Genomic DNA, 16,999 nt, shown 5'->3' on the forward strand with positions numbered 1-16,999 from the left:
CCCATTGGAACCATTTACCGTACATAGGTGCAGGGAAAGGCAGTCACCATCAAACTGCCGGGAGAAACAACACCCCAGCCGTCTGTGGGACCCGTCCATCCAGCTGTGTGTTTTACCGAGAACTGTGTCCTCATCATTGGCTGAGTGAGTACCACCGTGCCGTGTGGCACAGTGCTGCCCCCGCGACCCTGCACCTCACCAGGCCCCGTAACCCGCCTGCCATCCACTCCTACCCCATCACCGGGCCCCGGGACAACCAACCCCCTACCCACGGAGGGGAGAACTAACAACAAAGCTGCTCCCTGTCACCGTTCCCGGGATCCCCGTCTAAAGCAGCGGTGGTGTCACCAATATCACCACATTCGTGGGTGGCGTCACGGACAATAACCAAATCCCCCACCATCCAAACAATCTCCCTTTTCACTCACGGGCGAGGAACGCCGCTTGAGTCCCCGGGATCCGGCCCACCGCTCGAGCCACCACCGAGCAGCGGCAGCCGCAGCAGCAGCGGCCGGACCCGAGCAGTGGGAGAGGCAGCGTCCCCTCCTCCGCCCGCGACACACCTACATGTGGGAACGGCACCCTATACAAGCTTTCTTGTGTGCAATTTTAATACCAAGCAATCACCACCTCCAGGAAATGGTAGTTTGTGAGAGGCTGCTCAATCAGTGTTTTGTACCTGTTGCTTCCATCTTTATTAAGGGGTTTTGCTGCATCCTGTGACTGCATTAGATTCTTTGGCCTGGACAGGTAAAAACTGTTGCCCTGTTGTTGTTGTGAGTAATACATGTTAGGCCTCCTTCACACGTCCGTGTCTCCAGTATGTGTTTGGTCCATTTCCTCACGTGCCGGAGACACTGGCACATGTAGACCCATTAAAATCAATGGGTCTGCGCTCAAGTGCATGTTTTGCCATGGACTGTGTGTCCGTGTGGAGCATACGTGTGCCTGTGTGCTCCACACGTAGATATGTCCGTTTTTCTCCGGCATCACGGGTATCACATGGACCGCACAAGGACCGCATGGATGTGATCTGTGTGACACGCAGCGGAGAAAACACACCTGTTTGTGAATTAAAAGGAATTTCTATTCACACCTTCTCCAGCATTGCTGTCTCTGCCGCTGCTGGCACTTGCTTCCGATTCCCGCTCATTATGCTCATTGCATATTCACTGCACCGCGGCCTGAAGCAGCAGCAGCGGGGAGTCGGCAGGGTCGGAGATCGTAGATCAGCACCATGGACAGCAACGACCAGGACAGGTGAGCAGAAAGTTCCTGTTCTCCGTGTGTTATCATAAATAGCACATGGAGAACACACGTGTGCCATAAACACGGCACAAGGAGGGCCATACGCGCCTTTAACATGTCCGTGAAAAAGGTGTGCGATTTTCACAGACTTGTGAAAGAAGCCTTAAAGAGCTTTAAGTCCTAAATCCTTACTCCAATTAGGATGTATTAGGATGTAAATTAAATTAAAGCTGAGAATATGCTCTTAAAAATGCACATTGATTTCATAACTGTATATTGAATATGTTTTAGTAAACAGGTAAAATTCCAAAATTTGTGTCATTGTCCAAATATTTCTTGACCTAACTGTATGTACATTGTAGGTCGCCTCTCCCCAGTTACCGTGACAGCCCATTGTAATCCCCAGATCAGATCAGCAAACATGTGTGGCTAACAGGCGCGGGTGAATCGGAGATTCACCTGCCCCTGTTAACTCCTTAGATCGCGCTATCATGTTCTGGTGGGGAACGTGCTGTTAAGTCAGGTGATGGCCCCTGTTGCTGTCATAACGTGTTTACTGTGAATGCTGGCAGAGCACCGTCACTCACGGTAATACAACATTTCTGCTGATCAGAGTGATGCTGAAAAATAAAAAAAAATAAAGGTTCAAATTACCCCGCTTTTGACCCAATGAGAATAAAACAATATAAAAAAAACAAAAACACATATTTGGTATAGCCAGATTCAGAAATACTTGATCTATCAAAATATAAAATCAATTAATCTGATCGGTACACAACGGCGTAGAGAGAAAATAATCCATTCGGCAAAATTATGTTTTTTTGGTCGCCACCATATTGCATTAAATGCAATAACAGTGGATCAAAGCATTGCATCTATGCAAAAATGATATAATTAAAAACACCAGCTCAAGATACAAAAAATTAGCCATAACTGAGCCCTAGATCCCAAACAATGTGAACTCTATGGGTCTTGAACAAACATTTGCATTTTTTTTCACCACTTAGATAAAAGTAAAACTGTACGTATGTGGTATCTACGAACTAGTACTGACCTGGGGAATCATATTGCCAGTTCAGTTTTCTCATATTGTGAATGTGGTAAATAAATAACCCCAAAACAATAGTGCAATTGCACTATTCCCATTTTCTACTACTAATGGTTTCACTCAAAAGTACAACTTGCCCTGCAGAATCAAGCACTCATATGGCTATATTGACAGAAAAAAATAAAAGTTTTGCCTCTTGGTAGAAGGAGAGGAAGAAATGAAAAGGAAAATCACCAGGGGGTGAAGGGGTTAAACAAAAAATAGTAAATAAAAAAAATTGGGAGAAATAAAATTTAGTTTGTTCCATTTTTGGCACCCGAGGTGCAGTATTAATCTCAGATATGGAGGAGGTCATCACCGGTAATCACCACCAAATTCACTCATCCAACACATAAACACGGGAGCTCTTCTACTGGGACTGGGCTAGGGTAGGTGCAGGGGTGGCCATCTTGAGGTATGGGACCTCTTGCCCACTAGTTCATGAACTTGGGAGGTGGAGCACCAACAGGGTTAGTTAGGAGCCATTGCACACAGAAGTTAGTCAGCTCCGGGCGCAGCAAGCGCCAGGTCGCACTCAGGAGGAGATAAGCAAAGACACGGACGGTCCAGGGCCCGTGGTCTGGAGCTGGAAGCTCAAACCGGGTTCTTATGAAAGAAGGGTGATCCCAGGGTTTGCGTGGCGTTCAGAAGGAACCCGTGACCCATTCCACGGCCCAGGAGTGTGGGTGGAGGGAAACCGTCGAAAGGTGACGCACAGAGGGAAACACCAGCCTTGACCTCCAAAGTATCCAGCATCAGCTGAAGCTGCCAACGGCCAACGGCAGTGTGCTTCCAGTGAGAAAGTAAAGAACTTGAACTGCACCCTCTGTGTCGTCCCGTTACTGCCGGCGCTCTCAACATCGTGCCCCTGCGCCATAGGTGACTACTGCTCCCAACATACTCCCTGGGGCCTAGCTCTACCTGTGGAGAACTGCAACACCCGAGCTGCGTCACCATCCGCCCCAGCAGAGAGAGACTTCTCGCAGTGGCGGCTAATGCTGGCCGCACACCACAAGTGGCGTCACAAACAACTACTCCCATCATCCCCATCCTCATCTTTATTGACACTACTGGGGTCACGGAAATGGGCAAGGCAACTGCGACAACCCAGGAGAAGAACCGCGGTCCGGTGATGGGTAACCTCAGACCCTGTGGGCGCATCACATTCAGTGTCTTTATATATTTTTTCATACATCCACAAAACAATCAATTCAGAGGAAAAATATTCATTATTTTTGTAATAACATCATAATGAATAAGGAAAACAAACTCCAGTATAATCAGTCAATGATCAGTCCATATGCTCCAGTTGGAGGCAAGAATGCTATAACAGAGAGGCACCAACACTGACTTGATGATCTGTACCTGCTGCAGCATTTTGGAGGAACACCCCCTTTCTTAAGCATGCAACCCAAACTTCCTTCTTTCTTTAAGAAGACACACACCATGTGATACCATGCACCAATGCCATCACCAAGATACTAAATTCTCTATAAAAATACCATTTATCCTTCTTTTTTATGATATTGTGAACTCACATAATGAAAATGTAATACAGGTTTTAGGCTTTCCTTATCATGGTAGTCAAGTTTCGCCTATGTGATGTAAAAGGAATTTCTACGCATATGTAGCAAAAACTATCTGCTTTGTTAATGCAAGAAAGCCATTTCTAAAAAAAATATATAGAAACATGTCAATAAGCTAAGAAACTAATTTAAGGAATTCTAAAACTATATACCTTACACAGAGATCTACAATGCAGGCAGGAACATTTGTAATGCGACCGGGAATAGACCCACAGGGCCGCAGCACCGGTTCACCTGAGGGGCATGAATCTGTGCACACTGGGTATTCACCAGAGATTCTGTTGGTGAGATTGGGTTTGGCTGCCAGTAGCCACCAGGTGCTACTCAGGGAGACCTGGTACTGCGACAGCTAGCCCCAGGGGTCGGAGGTACTGATATAAACTGGTGCAGCAGGAATGGTTGATACAGACTGGATGGTGGAGACCGGCAGGAGTGGACGGGGGCAGCAGGTATGGCTGGGACAGCAGACACAAAAGGAGGAGTGGGTACTGCAGGTACAGCTGGTAAGGATATGTGCAGCAGTGAGTTCGGTAGGTACAGCTGGTATTGATAGGTGCAGCAGCGGGTACAGCAGGTGCTAGGATACAAATAAGAAAGCCGCGGAGACACCATCACGTGTTTCTCAACGCTGGCAGGAAACTAGCCAGGTCTTTCACTGGGAAGGAACAACCACGGGAAGGGCAGTCTCCAGTCAAGGAGACCACCTATACCAAACATGGTATCCATCCACAGACAGCCGTTTCGGGGTATTTGCCCCTCATCAGTGTGGAGTAGGAATCTGGCTAGTGGGGGCAATGCCTAGTATAAGACTACTTAAGCAAGCATTGTTGACCTTAGGGAGATCAACATATCCACTGCGGAGACACCATCACGTGTTTCTCAACCCAGTGATTCTAGAGCATTGCCCCCTGGGAAGTATGAAAATAAGAAAGCCGTGGAGACACCATCACGTGTTTCTCAACGCTGGCAGGAAACTAGCCAGGTCTTTCACCGGGAAGGAACAACCACGGGAAGGGCAGTCTCCAGTCAAGGAGACCACCTATACCAAACATGGTATCCATCCACAGACAGCCGTTTCGGGGTATTTGCCCCTCATCAGTATGGAGTAGGAATCTGGCTAGTGGGGGCAATGCCTAGTATAAGACTACTTAAGCAAGCATTGTTGACCTTAGGGAGATCAACATATCCACTGCGGAGACACCATCACGTGTTTCTCAACGCAGTGATTCTAGAGCATTGCCCCCTGGGAAGTATGCAAATAAGAAAGCCGCGGAGACACCATCACATGTTTCTCAATGCTGGCAGGAAACTAGCCAGGTCTTTCACCGGGAAGGAACAACCACGGGAAGGGCAGTCTCCAGTCAAGGAGACCACCTATACCAAACATGGTATCCATCCACAGACAGCCGTTTCGGGGTATTTGCCCCTCATCAGTGTGGAGTAGGAATCTGGCTAGTGGGGCAATGCCTAGTATAAGACTACTAGCCAGATTCCTACTCCACACTGATGAGGGGCAAATGATGAGGGGAGACTGCCCTTCCCGTGGTTGTTCCTTCCCGGTGAAAGACCTGGCTAGTTTCCTGCCAGCGTTGAGAAACACGTGATGGTGTCTCCGCGGCTTTCTTATTTGCATACTTCCCAGGGGGCAATGCTCTAGAATCACTGCGTTGAGAAACACGTGATGGTGTCTCCGCAGTGGATATGTTGATCTCCCTAAGGTCAACAATGCTTGCTTAAGTAGTCTTATACTAGGCATTGCCCCCACTAGCCAGATTCCTACTCCACACTGATGAGGGGCAAATACCCCGAAACGGCTGTCTGTGGATGGATACCATGTTTGGTATAGGTGGTCTCCTTGACTGGAGACTGCCCTTCCCGTGGTTGTTCCTTCCCGGTGAAAGACCTGGCTAGTTTCCTGCCAGCGTTGAGAAACACGTGATGGTGTCTCCGCGGCTTTCTTATTTGCATACTTCCCAGGGGGCAATGCTCTAGAATCACTGCGTTGAGAAACACGTGATGGTGTCTCCACAGTGGATATGTTGATCTCCCTAAGGTCAACAATGGGTGCTAGGATACAGACTGCTGTTAGCAATACATACAGAAAGAGAGCAGCACCACAAGGGTAAGAGACCTGACAACTAGCAAAATGTCTATAAGATTACACTACATTGCACAGGCACTTTGCATAGGGGGAAGATGCCTTACATACATAGTGTCTCTCAGTCATAACTTCTAGGATAGGGTGCACTGGCCCTTTAAGAATATATGCAAGTGCACACCCTAAGCATGCTCCCAGTAGAGGTGCCAGCAGCAGGGACTGGGAACACAGAAGCCACCGCTGAGCGGCCGGGAGGGTGAGTGTTTTGGTGTCTATGCCGGGTGAGGGAGGAAGGATAGTGCAGGGATGCCAGTAACAGCATTACAAGATCATTTATAAAAGTAGGTGGTACAACTGTAATTAGGATTAAATTATTGAAGCAGAGTTGGCGTTTTTTGATTGGCCACCCTAAGATGATAGAATACTGAAGGCTCAATAGACTAAATAGGTGATGTAATAGACTAGCTACTAACAATGCAATAATAATGATGATGAATGATGATTATGATGATGATGATGATGATGATGATGAAGTAATAAAGATGCAGGTTTTTATTAAGCCTGCATGAAAGGTGTCATAGGTGTCATACAACCTCCTCAGCAATTTTAAGCATCATTAGTTAAGTTCAATTGTTTTAATTTTTTAACCAATTTTGCCGTGTAATCAGTGACTTTTAGAAATATTCGCATGTTTGATACAAATGATCAACGTTTTGTCTCATCTTATTCCAAAACTGTTGAACTGTAAATACATTTAGGTGTAAATTCCTATCTCTGTTTCACATCTTCAATAAAATGAGGAGCAATTTGGGTTACTTCTATACAGAACTTAAGGTGTTCTATACCATCGAGTTTCCGATTTATAATTTATTTCCTGAATTCTCGTATGTATAGAAATGGAACATCTATATCTAAGAATCTTTCTTTTGTTTGATCTTAACATAAATTTTAATGAGACTCAGAGGACCATTGAGGTAGGAATTGTTTGATCCATGTTTATAAGTTTGCAGATTTTGGCAGATGCATTTTGTTTATTATACATTTTCTGAAGGGTCAGTATCTTTGTGTCTAAAAACAACTTGGTTATTGTCTTTCAAGATTTTGCTGATCATATTTGTTTTTATTCAAGATAGTATTTACTGTATAAGTTTTCCTTCAATCAAACTTTGATATATTGATATCTTAATAAAATTGGTGTAATTATGTATTTTCTTTTTCAGTTTCCAATATTTGTGAGGTGATATTGATATCAAAGACATTTCTTGTCAGATTTAATGGCAGCAAATTCTATTTTTCTTAATTTGAAGCTACATTTTTAAAGAAGTGACACTTTTGTGTTTATTTTTATAATGTTTGTTAATTTAGATTAAATTGGCGATTTCTTTATCTTGTTACTTTAAGGCAACCCATAGTTTCTTATGAAGATAAATATGCCATTTAAGAATTCTACTCAGATAATCAACTTCATAGCATTTTCTTATGTCAGGTAAGTCGAGACATTTCTAATTTATAATTAAATATTGGTGCCTAATTCTTGGGCACTTCGCTCACTAGATATACTTAGAGAATAGACTCTAAGGGGTACTTTGCACACTACAACATCGCAAGCCGATGCTTGCGATGCCGAGCGCGATAGTCCCCGCCCATGTCGCACATACGATATTGTGTTATAGCTGCCATAGCAAACATTATCGCTACGGCAGCTTCACACGGACTTACCTGCCCTGCGACGTCGCTCTGGCTGGCGAACTGCCTCCTTACTAAGGGGGCGGGTCGTGCGGCGTCACAGCGATGTCACACAGCAGACGGCCAATAGAAGCGGAGGGGCGGAGATGAGCGGGACGTAAACATCCCGCCCACCTCCTTCCATCCTCATAGCCGGCGTGAGCCGCAGGACGCAGGTAGATGTTCCTCGCTCCTGCGGCTTCACACACAGTGATGTGTGCTGCCGCAGGAACAAGGAACAACATCGTAACATTGGTCCTTCCGAAATTATGGAAATGACCGATGCTACACCGATGATACGATTTTGACGCTTTTGCGCTCGTTAATCGTATCAAAAACTATTTACACACTCTGATATCGACAGCGACACCAGATCTGCGTCACTTTCTATTTGACCCCACTGACATGCAGCTGCGATGTCGTAGTGTGCAAAGTACCCCTAAGGCTACGTGCCCACATTGCGTTCTGTCCCTGCAGAAATTTCTGCAGTGATTTGATGCGCTATGGATGCAGCCTCTCCCATAGACAGAGCGGGGGCTGCATCCAAAGCGCATGAAAGAAGTGACATGTTGCTTTTTAGAATGCAGCGTTTCAGCAGTAGCCGAAGCGCTGCGTTCTAATACGCCACATGGGCATGGATCAGGCACAATCTTCATAGATTATGCTGGGGATGCAGGACGCATGTAGTTACGCTGCAGTGCAGAACGCAGCAAAACTGCATGAAAATACGCTACATGGGCACATAGCCTTAATTTTAATAAAGATAAATAAATAAATAAAGAAGGAAGGCGTTTGTAAAAAATCAAGTATTTTAGGACGGACGTTCATCTTTATTGTGTTACTTTTGCCAAATAAGGAGATTTGTGAATTATCTTTGTCTTATACCTTTGTCAACCTTAGTTTCAGAGTGGATAAACATTAAAGGAAAAACTATGTCAGGGATCATTACAAATTTGAACACTTAGATAACTAAAGCATTTCTTCAAGCCTTTGTTGTTTGATTCCAGTTCGCTTTGTCCAACAGTTGGATGCCTAAGACTATGGATTTACAATAGATATTAGTGATGATCAAATAAATTTGAGGGGAATTGAGTTCTACTCAAACTTTACAAAAATCTACATTTGCCAAATTGCGTATTTTTATTAATACGCTTCCATGTGAATCATAAGGGTAATTGGAAGGTTCAATTTTTTTTAAAAAAAACTCCCTGTATGCACCTCATTGCTCATGTCTCTTGCCCATCCCCTCTTCACCAGAACTCTTCCATTCGTCTGATGAGACTCTTGGTGGTTCTCATCATTACATCATGATGGCAGGACCTTTCAAGCACTTCTGCAGAATCTTCTTGAACATCTTTAAAGCCTAAAGACCTGGCTCAGGGTGAGAGTCCTGGAGATTTCAGAACAAGTGTCAGGGTTCAGAAGATGTAATGAGGACCAGATGGGCAATGATGAAGAGCAGAGGGTTTGGAAATGGGAGCGGTAAGGTGCATAAATATATATTATTTATTTATTTTTTGAATACTAATTTTATTATGCTCTTGGGTCTGTAGCGAACCCAAAACATAATAAGTGACATTAAATACATGGAGAATAATTTAATTAAACTAAGTAATCATAATGTATATAGGTGGCTATGTGGGGCTCAGAAATGTACATTGGAGGCAATGTGGGGGATAATACTGTATATATGAGGCTAAGTAAGGCTAATAATCTATGTAGGAGGCTATGTGGGGGCTCATAAGGTATATAGGAGGCTATATGAGGCTCATAATGTAAATAGGAGGCTATGTAATATGTAATATGTGTTATAATGTATTTCGGAAGCTGTGTGATGGCTCATACTGTAGTTTGGAGGCTATATGTGGGTGCTAGTATTGTATTTAGGACACTGTGGGGGCTCATACTCTATAAAGGGGCTAAATTGGCACTCATACTGTATGTAGAAGGCTATTTGGTGGCTCACAATGTACATAGAAGGGCTATGTGGGGCTCACATTGTATATACAGGGGCTATGTGGGGGGATCACATTGTATATAGAGGGGCTTGGTTGAGGCTCCCATTATATATAGAGGGGCTATGTGGGGACTCACATTTGATATAGAGGGGCTATGTGAGGGCTCATAGTGCACATAAAGAGCTATGTGGACGCTTATACTGTATATAAAAGGGCTATGGGGGACTCATACTGTATGTAGGGGGCTGTGTGAGGGCTCATGCTGTATATAGGGGGATGTGTGTGTGCTCATACGGTGTATAGAGGGATGTGAGCATACATAATTCTGCTCAATATCAAGTGATATAATTAATATAAAATAATAATTATAATTATCTTAATATTAATATTGATCAGAAATAATTTTAGCCTATTGGTTCAGCCCTCCACAGTCCACACAAGTCATGGTTTCTCATGTGGCCCCTTGGAAAAATGAATTCTCAATCCCTGCTCAATTGTGTAATTTTTCCAGTTTGGCTATTACTCACATTATTGATACATTGGTTCAGTTATTGAGAAATTATTAGCCATCAAGGGCAACATCAGTTACAAACTTCCTCATGAAGATGTAATTGTGTCTTACCTGCTAGTACTTCTGATAGCCAGGAACATTAACAAATAACAATTAAGTATCACGATAAGTGGAATGAAGAAGACACAGCAGCACAGCATCATAGTGTAACTTTTGTTTGCAGTTGTAGATGTGACATAGTCCCATGTGCATGATATCATTAAACCCTCAGGCACATAAGAACCTAGTAAAAAAGAATTAACAATTAATACACTGAAACAATAAATAAAAAAGATATACTATTTACATAGTAGACATATTATTTCTAGAAAAGGTAAAATCATAGTCTACCAAGAAAAAATTACTATAATTAGGTAGAATATTCCTTCTGTACAATGAAGTTTACTGTGTAGTTACTCTAACCCCTTAAGAATTGGGTAAAATTTTTTTTTTGTTCTTTTTTTGCTCTTCTTCCAAGAGCCATATTTTTTTATTTTTTAAAGTTTTTATTTTATCTTTTTCTCTGACATAGCTATAGTAGGGCCTGTTTGTTTGCAGGAAGAGTTGTCGTTTTCAATGACACCATTCATTTTGAAACAGAAAAAGATTCTGGAAAGATACCATTCATTCATGGAAAAAAATCCAAGTGGGATAAAATGATAAAAGAAAAATGCAATTTTGACATTGTTTTTTTGGGAGGGTTGTTCTTACAGCCTTTATTATATGGTAAAGGTGATTATGGCAATACCAAACATAACGTGGAAAAAAATCAAGTTTATAAAACAGTAAATAAATGTTGTTTTTTGACACCATTTCCCAAGACTTGTAGCATTTTTACTGTCCCATCAAAAGAGCTGTGTGAGGGTATATTTTTGTGTGATGAGCTAATGGTTGTATTGCTATCACTTTGGGGTAGGTTCAATGTTTTGATTGTTTTTAATGTTTATTTCCCTTAGGAGATTTGAACCTGTGATCCTTCAATGAATTGATCTATATACTATAATATCCCAATATTGCACTATATGGTGTAAACTTTGCTGTCCCATGAAGCGCAGCCACAGGTGTGTAAAGATGGCACCAGTTGCTTCTGTTAGAGACTCATGTTTGATCTAAAAAAACATTAGGCATTTGTTTTCTATACAATTGACTTAGCTCTAGAGGCCCATCCACACAAGACAGAATCCAGCGCAGATATACTGATCCATTAATGTACTGAAAAATAAGCCATCACTCAACCTTGTCTACAGAAAATTAAAAAATGTATGGTTCTTTGAATATGGTGAACCTCCAAAAATGTTTCTTTACATTTTTTTCAGACAGTAAACTATATTGGGTTTTATTATTATTGTATCATACTTCTGAATACACTGAAAAATAGAGGAAATACGGCACTCCTAGAGCTTTCAGGTGCACGTATAGGCACTCTTTCCATTATTGTAATGGGAATAATGTAAATAATGTCTTGCATCTTTTGGAAATATTATGCTATGTGAATTGTGATGCAGAATGTGATATATATGAGTAAGGGTATGCAATGTGCAAGGTCTAATCTATTGTATGTATTATATAGCATCTGTTCCGGAGGTTGCTGGACTACAGGGTCATAAGTAGTTAAGAGTTGGGACTAGCCCATCCTGGAAGGGAAAGTGACGGATCATTCTACATGAGTCAGTGAACATCTAGTGAGCAAAAGTGATTTACATGCCATCAGTCTTTCATCAAGGTCACATACAGTGGGTGGTTTGTGGCAAAGAAAGAGAAAGAGAGGAGACAGAAGTCAATATAGTACGAAGCTTGAGTGTTGACAGAGACACAAGGTGTACACAGCATTGGAACTAGAGACTGATCCTTAAACGGAGTGGCATAAGGCAACAGGAGCCAGAGGACAGAACCCTAGCAGTCTGGTCCCTTAACTGTCATGGTAATTGGATACCTTTACACATGACACTAGTGGCTATGCCCCTTTACTGTCAAGGTACCGGTTTAACCCTCATTGACATGTAAACATAGTAAACTAACCAAGTAGTTTCCCACTAAACATCCAAGAGTGCAAATGTTTCCTTGATTAAGATGGGACTCTTAAGGAGTCTTAATGTGGGACTGCAGGAAGGCAAGGTGACCGTCACAGTGTGTGTTGTAATACTGGACTGAGTTGCGCTAGGACTCACATGACCAGTTAGATCTCAAGCAATCCAGAGGGAAGTTGAACTGTGTCTGATAGTGCTGTGCAAATCTGGAACATACTGGAAACTATATGCCTGGTATCTGGAACGTGAAGTTGTGACGGAGAGTGAACCATATAGTAAAGAGTTGTTTAAAGTGAAGATTTGGTCTCCTTGTCAATATGAATTGTTATATGGTCAGTCTAGTATGTGGCTTGCATGGGTCCCCTGCCCACACTACAAAAGTCCACACACCCAGCCAGTGCTAGCCCTTTCGTGTAGTGTGCCAGGGTGTCTAGAATCAATAGCTCATCCATGACTACCGCCCTGCGCCACTCTACAAAAACACTATTTAATGGTTGAATAAATAATTACTAATGAGCTTCTAAACAAAGTTAATATGTCAATAAAACTGAATAGTGAACAGTATTGAAAAAAATCTAGAATCGTTTCTTTTATACATTCAAACTTTAAAAAAGCATAAGAAAGCATAAAAAAGTATAAAAAAAACATGTGTACCAGAAAATGGCACTGTCTTGTCCCAGCTTAGTTGACAAAAAATTGTAAAATGTTTTGATCTAAGAATTTAGTGATACAAAAACAAATGATTTATTTTTCATTGTGTTCTATTGTACTAAATAATAAAACCTAAATAAAACGATATAACTTTGGTATCATCTTAAGCATGCATACCCACAGAATATAGTTAACATCTTATTTATGCAGCATGTTAACAGTGGAAAATATAAAAGATTAAAAATCAACAGCAGAAGTGCAATTTTCTGTTCTATTTCTCCCTATAAAAAGTTAGTAAATCATAGGCAGTAAGTTTTATGTACCCCAAAATTTACCAAATACATCTTGCTCTAAATATAAACCTTTATATAGCTGTACTGGCTAAAAATAATAAAAAAATATTACAGCTATTGGAATTTAATAATGAAAAGTTTTTGTCTGAAAGCCCCCAAAGGGTCAAGTCCTTAAGCTTTATTTTGGAGCCACAAATCATAAACTCTGACCAGAAGCATTTGCCATCTATGCCAGCGGTGGGGAACCTTTTTTTCTGCCAAGAGCCATTTGGAAATTTCTACCATCATTAGGGGACCACACAAAATTATCAACTTGAAAATTACCTGCCTATATTTGGTCAAACAATTAATTAACACACAGTACTGTGGTGGCTGGAGTTGCTTCTCTTTGGTGCGGCTGTGATGGTAGGTGATATTGATCATATTACTTCTCACAACTTCATACAACTGCTTTTCCAAGTTTGTCTCGGTATGGAGCGCAAGTCAACTCTTTGTGATAATAAGTTTTGTAAATCATATACATAGGAAATGGTGGAATTGCTGTACATACATCACAGGAGATGCTGGGGCACATGCATCACAGGAGGGTCTGGGGCATATACATCACAGGAGGGACAGGAGGCATATACATCAAAGGAGGGGCAGGAGGCATATACATCACAGGAGATGATGGGGTTATATACCTCACAGGAGATGATGTGGCATATACATCACAGGAGATGATGGGCATATACTTCACAGGAGCATCTGCGTGTATATACATCACAGGAGAAGCTGGGGCATATATACATCACAGGAGATGCTTGGGCATATACATCACAGGAGGGACTAAGGGCATATACATCACAGGAGGGGTTGGGGCATATACATCATAGGAGGGGCTGGGGCATATACATTACAGGAACAGTTGGGGGCACATACACCACAGTAGTGGCTGGGGGAATATACATTATAGGAGATGTTGGGGGCATATACATCACAGGAGATGCTATACATCACAGCACACAGCAGAGGGGGCATAGACAGCTCTTGAGGTATGGACAGCACTTGGGGGCAGGGACAGCACTGTGGGGGCACAAACAGCATTGGGGGGCAAAAACAGCACTGGGTGGTGCTCATAGCATATGAAGGCATGTACAGCACTGGGGATAGTCGGGCTGATGCTCCTCTTCTTCTATGGCATAGGAGTGTATCATGCTCTAACCCTGCCCACAAAGTACGTCCTCAGTATGCTGGCACTGGCCAGCATGAATGCCTAATGCTTCAGTGTATGTTCATGTAGCGTTCAGTAGTGGACACTGCGTGGGCGCAATAGCAGCACATGTGGAGTTTTAAAGGGCCAGCAGCCAGAAAGACTAAGCCTGCAGCCTGAGAATCTGCCAGGGTGCCACAGAAAAGGTTTAATACCCCTATTCTATGCACTAGATAAATGTTCAATCTGTGAGTACTGACTTCATATAACAGTGTACCCTGCAACATCAAACATTTGACCATTGAATAAAAGTTTTCCCTGGTTAAGGTCAAATATGCACACTGCTGCCCTGTTCAAACTATGGAAGGGACAAAAAAGTCCTTAAGGGAACCTGTCATGTCCTTAAATGCTATCAACCTGCAGCTATGGGGTTAATCTGAGTTAATAACACTCTAAAGCTGTGTGGTCACTGCACTGAAAGCCCAGCTGATGGAATGAAATGAACTTTATTCTTCTCAGCAGTCTCTGGCTTTCAGTCATAGAGGCAGTAGGTGCGGCTTCTGTTACTGTTTAGTAAAGTGAGTGATGACTGTAAACTTGCCCCAGCACATTAACTGATAGCCATCTCTGCAGTGATACATAACTGAGATGGCTGTCAGTTAAGGTGCCAGGGTATGGTTACATACGTTACTCATTTTGCACTAATTAGTGACTGAAGCCGTGGCACCATGCCTGTTTGACTGAAATCCGTTGGCTTTAGAATGCTATAACCTGCAAATTAACTCTATATCTGCAGGTTAATAGCATTTGGAGACATGACAACTTCACATAAATGATCAGACAGTAAAGCTGGTGTCACACTAAGCGACAGCGACAACGACGTCGCTGCTACGTCACCATTTTCGGTGACGTAACAGCGACCTTGTAAGTCGCTGTTATGATCGCTGCTTAGCTGTCAAACACAGCAGAAGCAGTGATCATAACGTCGCTGTGCTACATGTGCAGAGAGCAGGGAGCCGCGCTTAGCGCTGGCTCCTTGCTCTCCTAGGTACAGTACACATCGGGTTAATTAACCCGATGTGTGCTGCAGCTACATGTCACAGTGCAGAGAGCAAGGAGCCGCGCACACTGCTTAGCGCTGGCTCCTTGCTCTCCTTGCTACAGTATACATCGGGTTAATTACCCGATGCGTACTGCAGCCACATGTCACAGTGCAGGAGCCGGCACTGGCAGCAAGAGCGGAGGCTGGTAACCAGCGTAAACATCGGGTAACCAGGGAAAGGTCTTCCCTTGGTTACCCGATGTTTACGCTGGTTACAGCTTACCGCAGCTGCCAGTGCCGGCTCCTGATCGCTTCATTTCGTCGCTCTCTCGCTGTCACACACAGCGATGTGTGTGTCACAGCGGGGAGAGTGACGACCAAAAAATGAAGCTGGACATTCAGCAACGACCGGCGACCTCACAGCAGGGGCCAGGTCGTTGCTGGATGTCACACACAGCGACAGCGACGGGACGTCGCTGCAACGTCACAGAAAATGGTGACGTAGCAGCGACGTCGTTGTCGTCGTCGTTATGTGTGACACCAGCTTTAGGTTACATTCCCACAATGAGCTTTTGGTAAGTTTTCCATGCTGTGTCAAAAATGCAGCACTTAGGCTACGTGTACATGTTCCAGGTTTGTTTGTAAAAATATCTGCACCAAATCTGCATCTTCTAGCAGTAAAAAATGCACATTATTGCCACGATTTGATGTTTATTTCCTGCTTTTTTTTATGCATTTTTATTGTGCTTTTTTCATTGCCTTCAATGGCAAAAACGCAGCCAAAAATGCAGAAAGAATTGACATGCCGCAGATTTTTTCTGCAACTAAATCTGCAAGGAAAACAACCTGAATATGTGCACAACACTTCAGGATTCTCATTTACTTTGCTGGCATAAGGATTTCCTTGCAGATTTGTGACAAAACTGCACTAAAAAACGCATAATAAATGCGATAAAAAGGCACTGTGTACACTAAGCCTTACAGTCCCAGGAAAGTGGATGTGATTTTTAGAAATCTCATGTCCTCTGAGCTTCTATTCTAGATAGCATTAACTGACCTGTGGTGCGTTTTTCAAATCTGCAGCATGACATTTTGTCTTGCTAGTATGCTGAGTTTTTTGTGCAGATTTTTCCAATACACTAACATTAGATGCGGAAAATCTGCAGGTAAAATAACCCACACTCGTTTTTAGCAGCGAAAGCGCAGAAAAACCGCCTGTAATCCGCACCTAAGTCTAACAATAAAATGTTTTCAAAGTCAAATATTACTTACAGCAATGCCTTATGCAAAGCCTAACAGAAAGGGGCCTGGCTTTATCCTGTACAAAAAAATATGAGGTTTTAGTTGGTATTATGGCCAGATTATTGGAAGCCTACAACCCTTGTCACAGGAACCTCATGCTTGTATATCCCTACACTAAATATAAAAATAACAAGAAAAAAACTGGTAAAACAGCACACTGATGGCTTGCATAAAGCGCTGTTCACACATGCAGATACACAGTCACAAGCCCACAGCTTATTAGGTGACGCCCATACTATT

The 16,999-nt window shown here is 42.8% G+C and overlaps 1 protein-coding gene across 1 annotated transcript in view; it reads right to left on the minus strand.

The window, feature by feature from the left end:
- Nucleotides 1–16,999, minus strand: part of LOC142312151 (melanopsin-B-like) — a 353,734-nt gene that overhangs the window by 140,859 nt on the left and 195,876 nt on the right. Inside the window, exon 5 of the mRNA XM_075351056.1 lies at nucleotides 10,325–10,496. Coding sequence (XP_075207171.1) covers nucleotides 10,325–10,496 — 172 coding nt within the window. The remainder of the gene's footprint in view (nucleotides 1–10,324; nucleotides 10,497–16,999) is intronic.

Source organism: Anomaloglossus baeobatrachus, chromosome 1, assembly GCF_048569485.1.
Source record: "Anomaloglossus baeobatrachus isolate aAnoBae1 chromosome 1, aAnoBae1.hap1, whole genome shotgun sequence".
NCBI lineage: Eukaryota > Metazoa > Chordata > Amphibia > Anura > Aromobatidae > Anomaloglossus > Anomaloglossus baeobatrachus.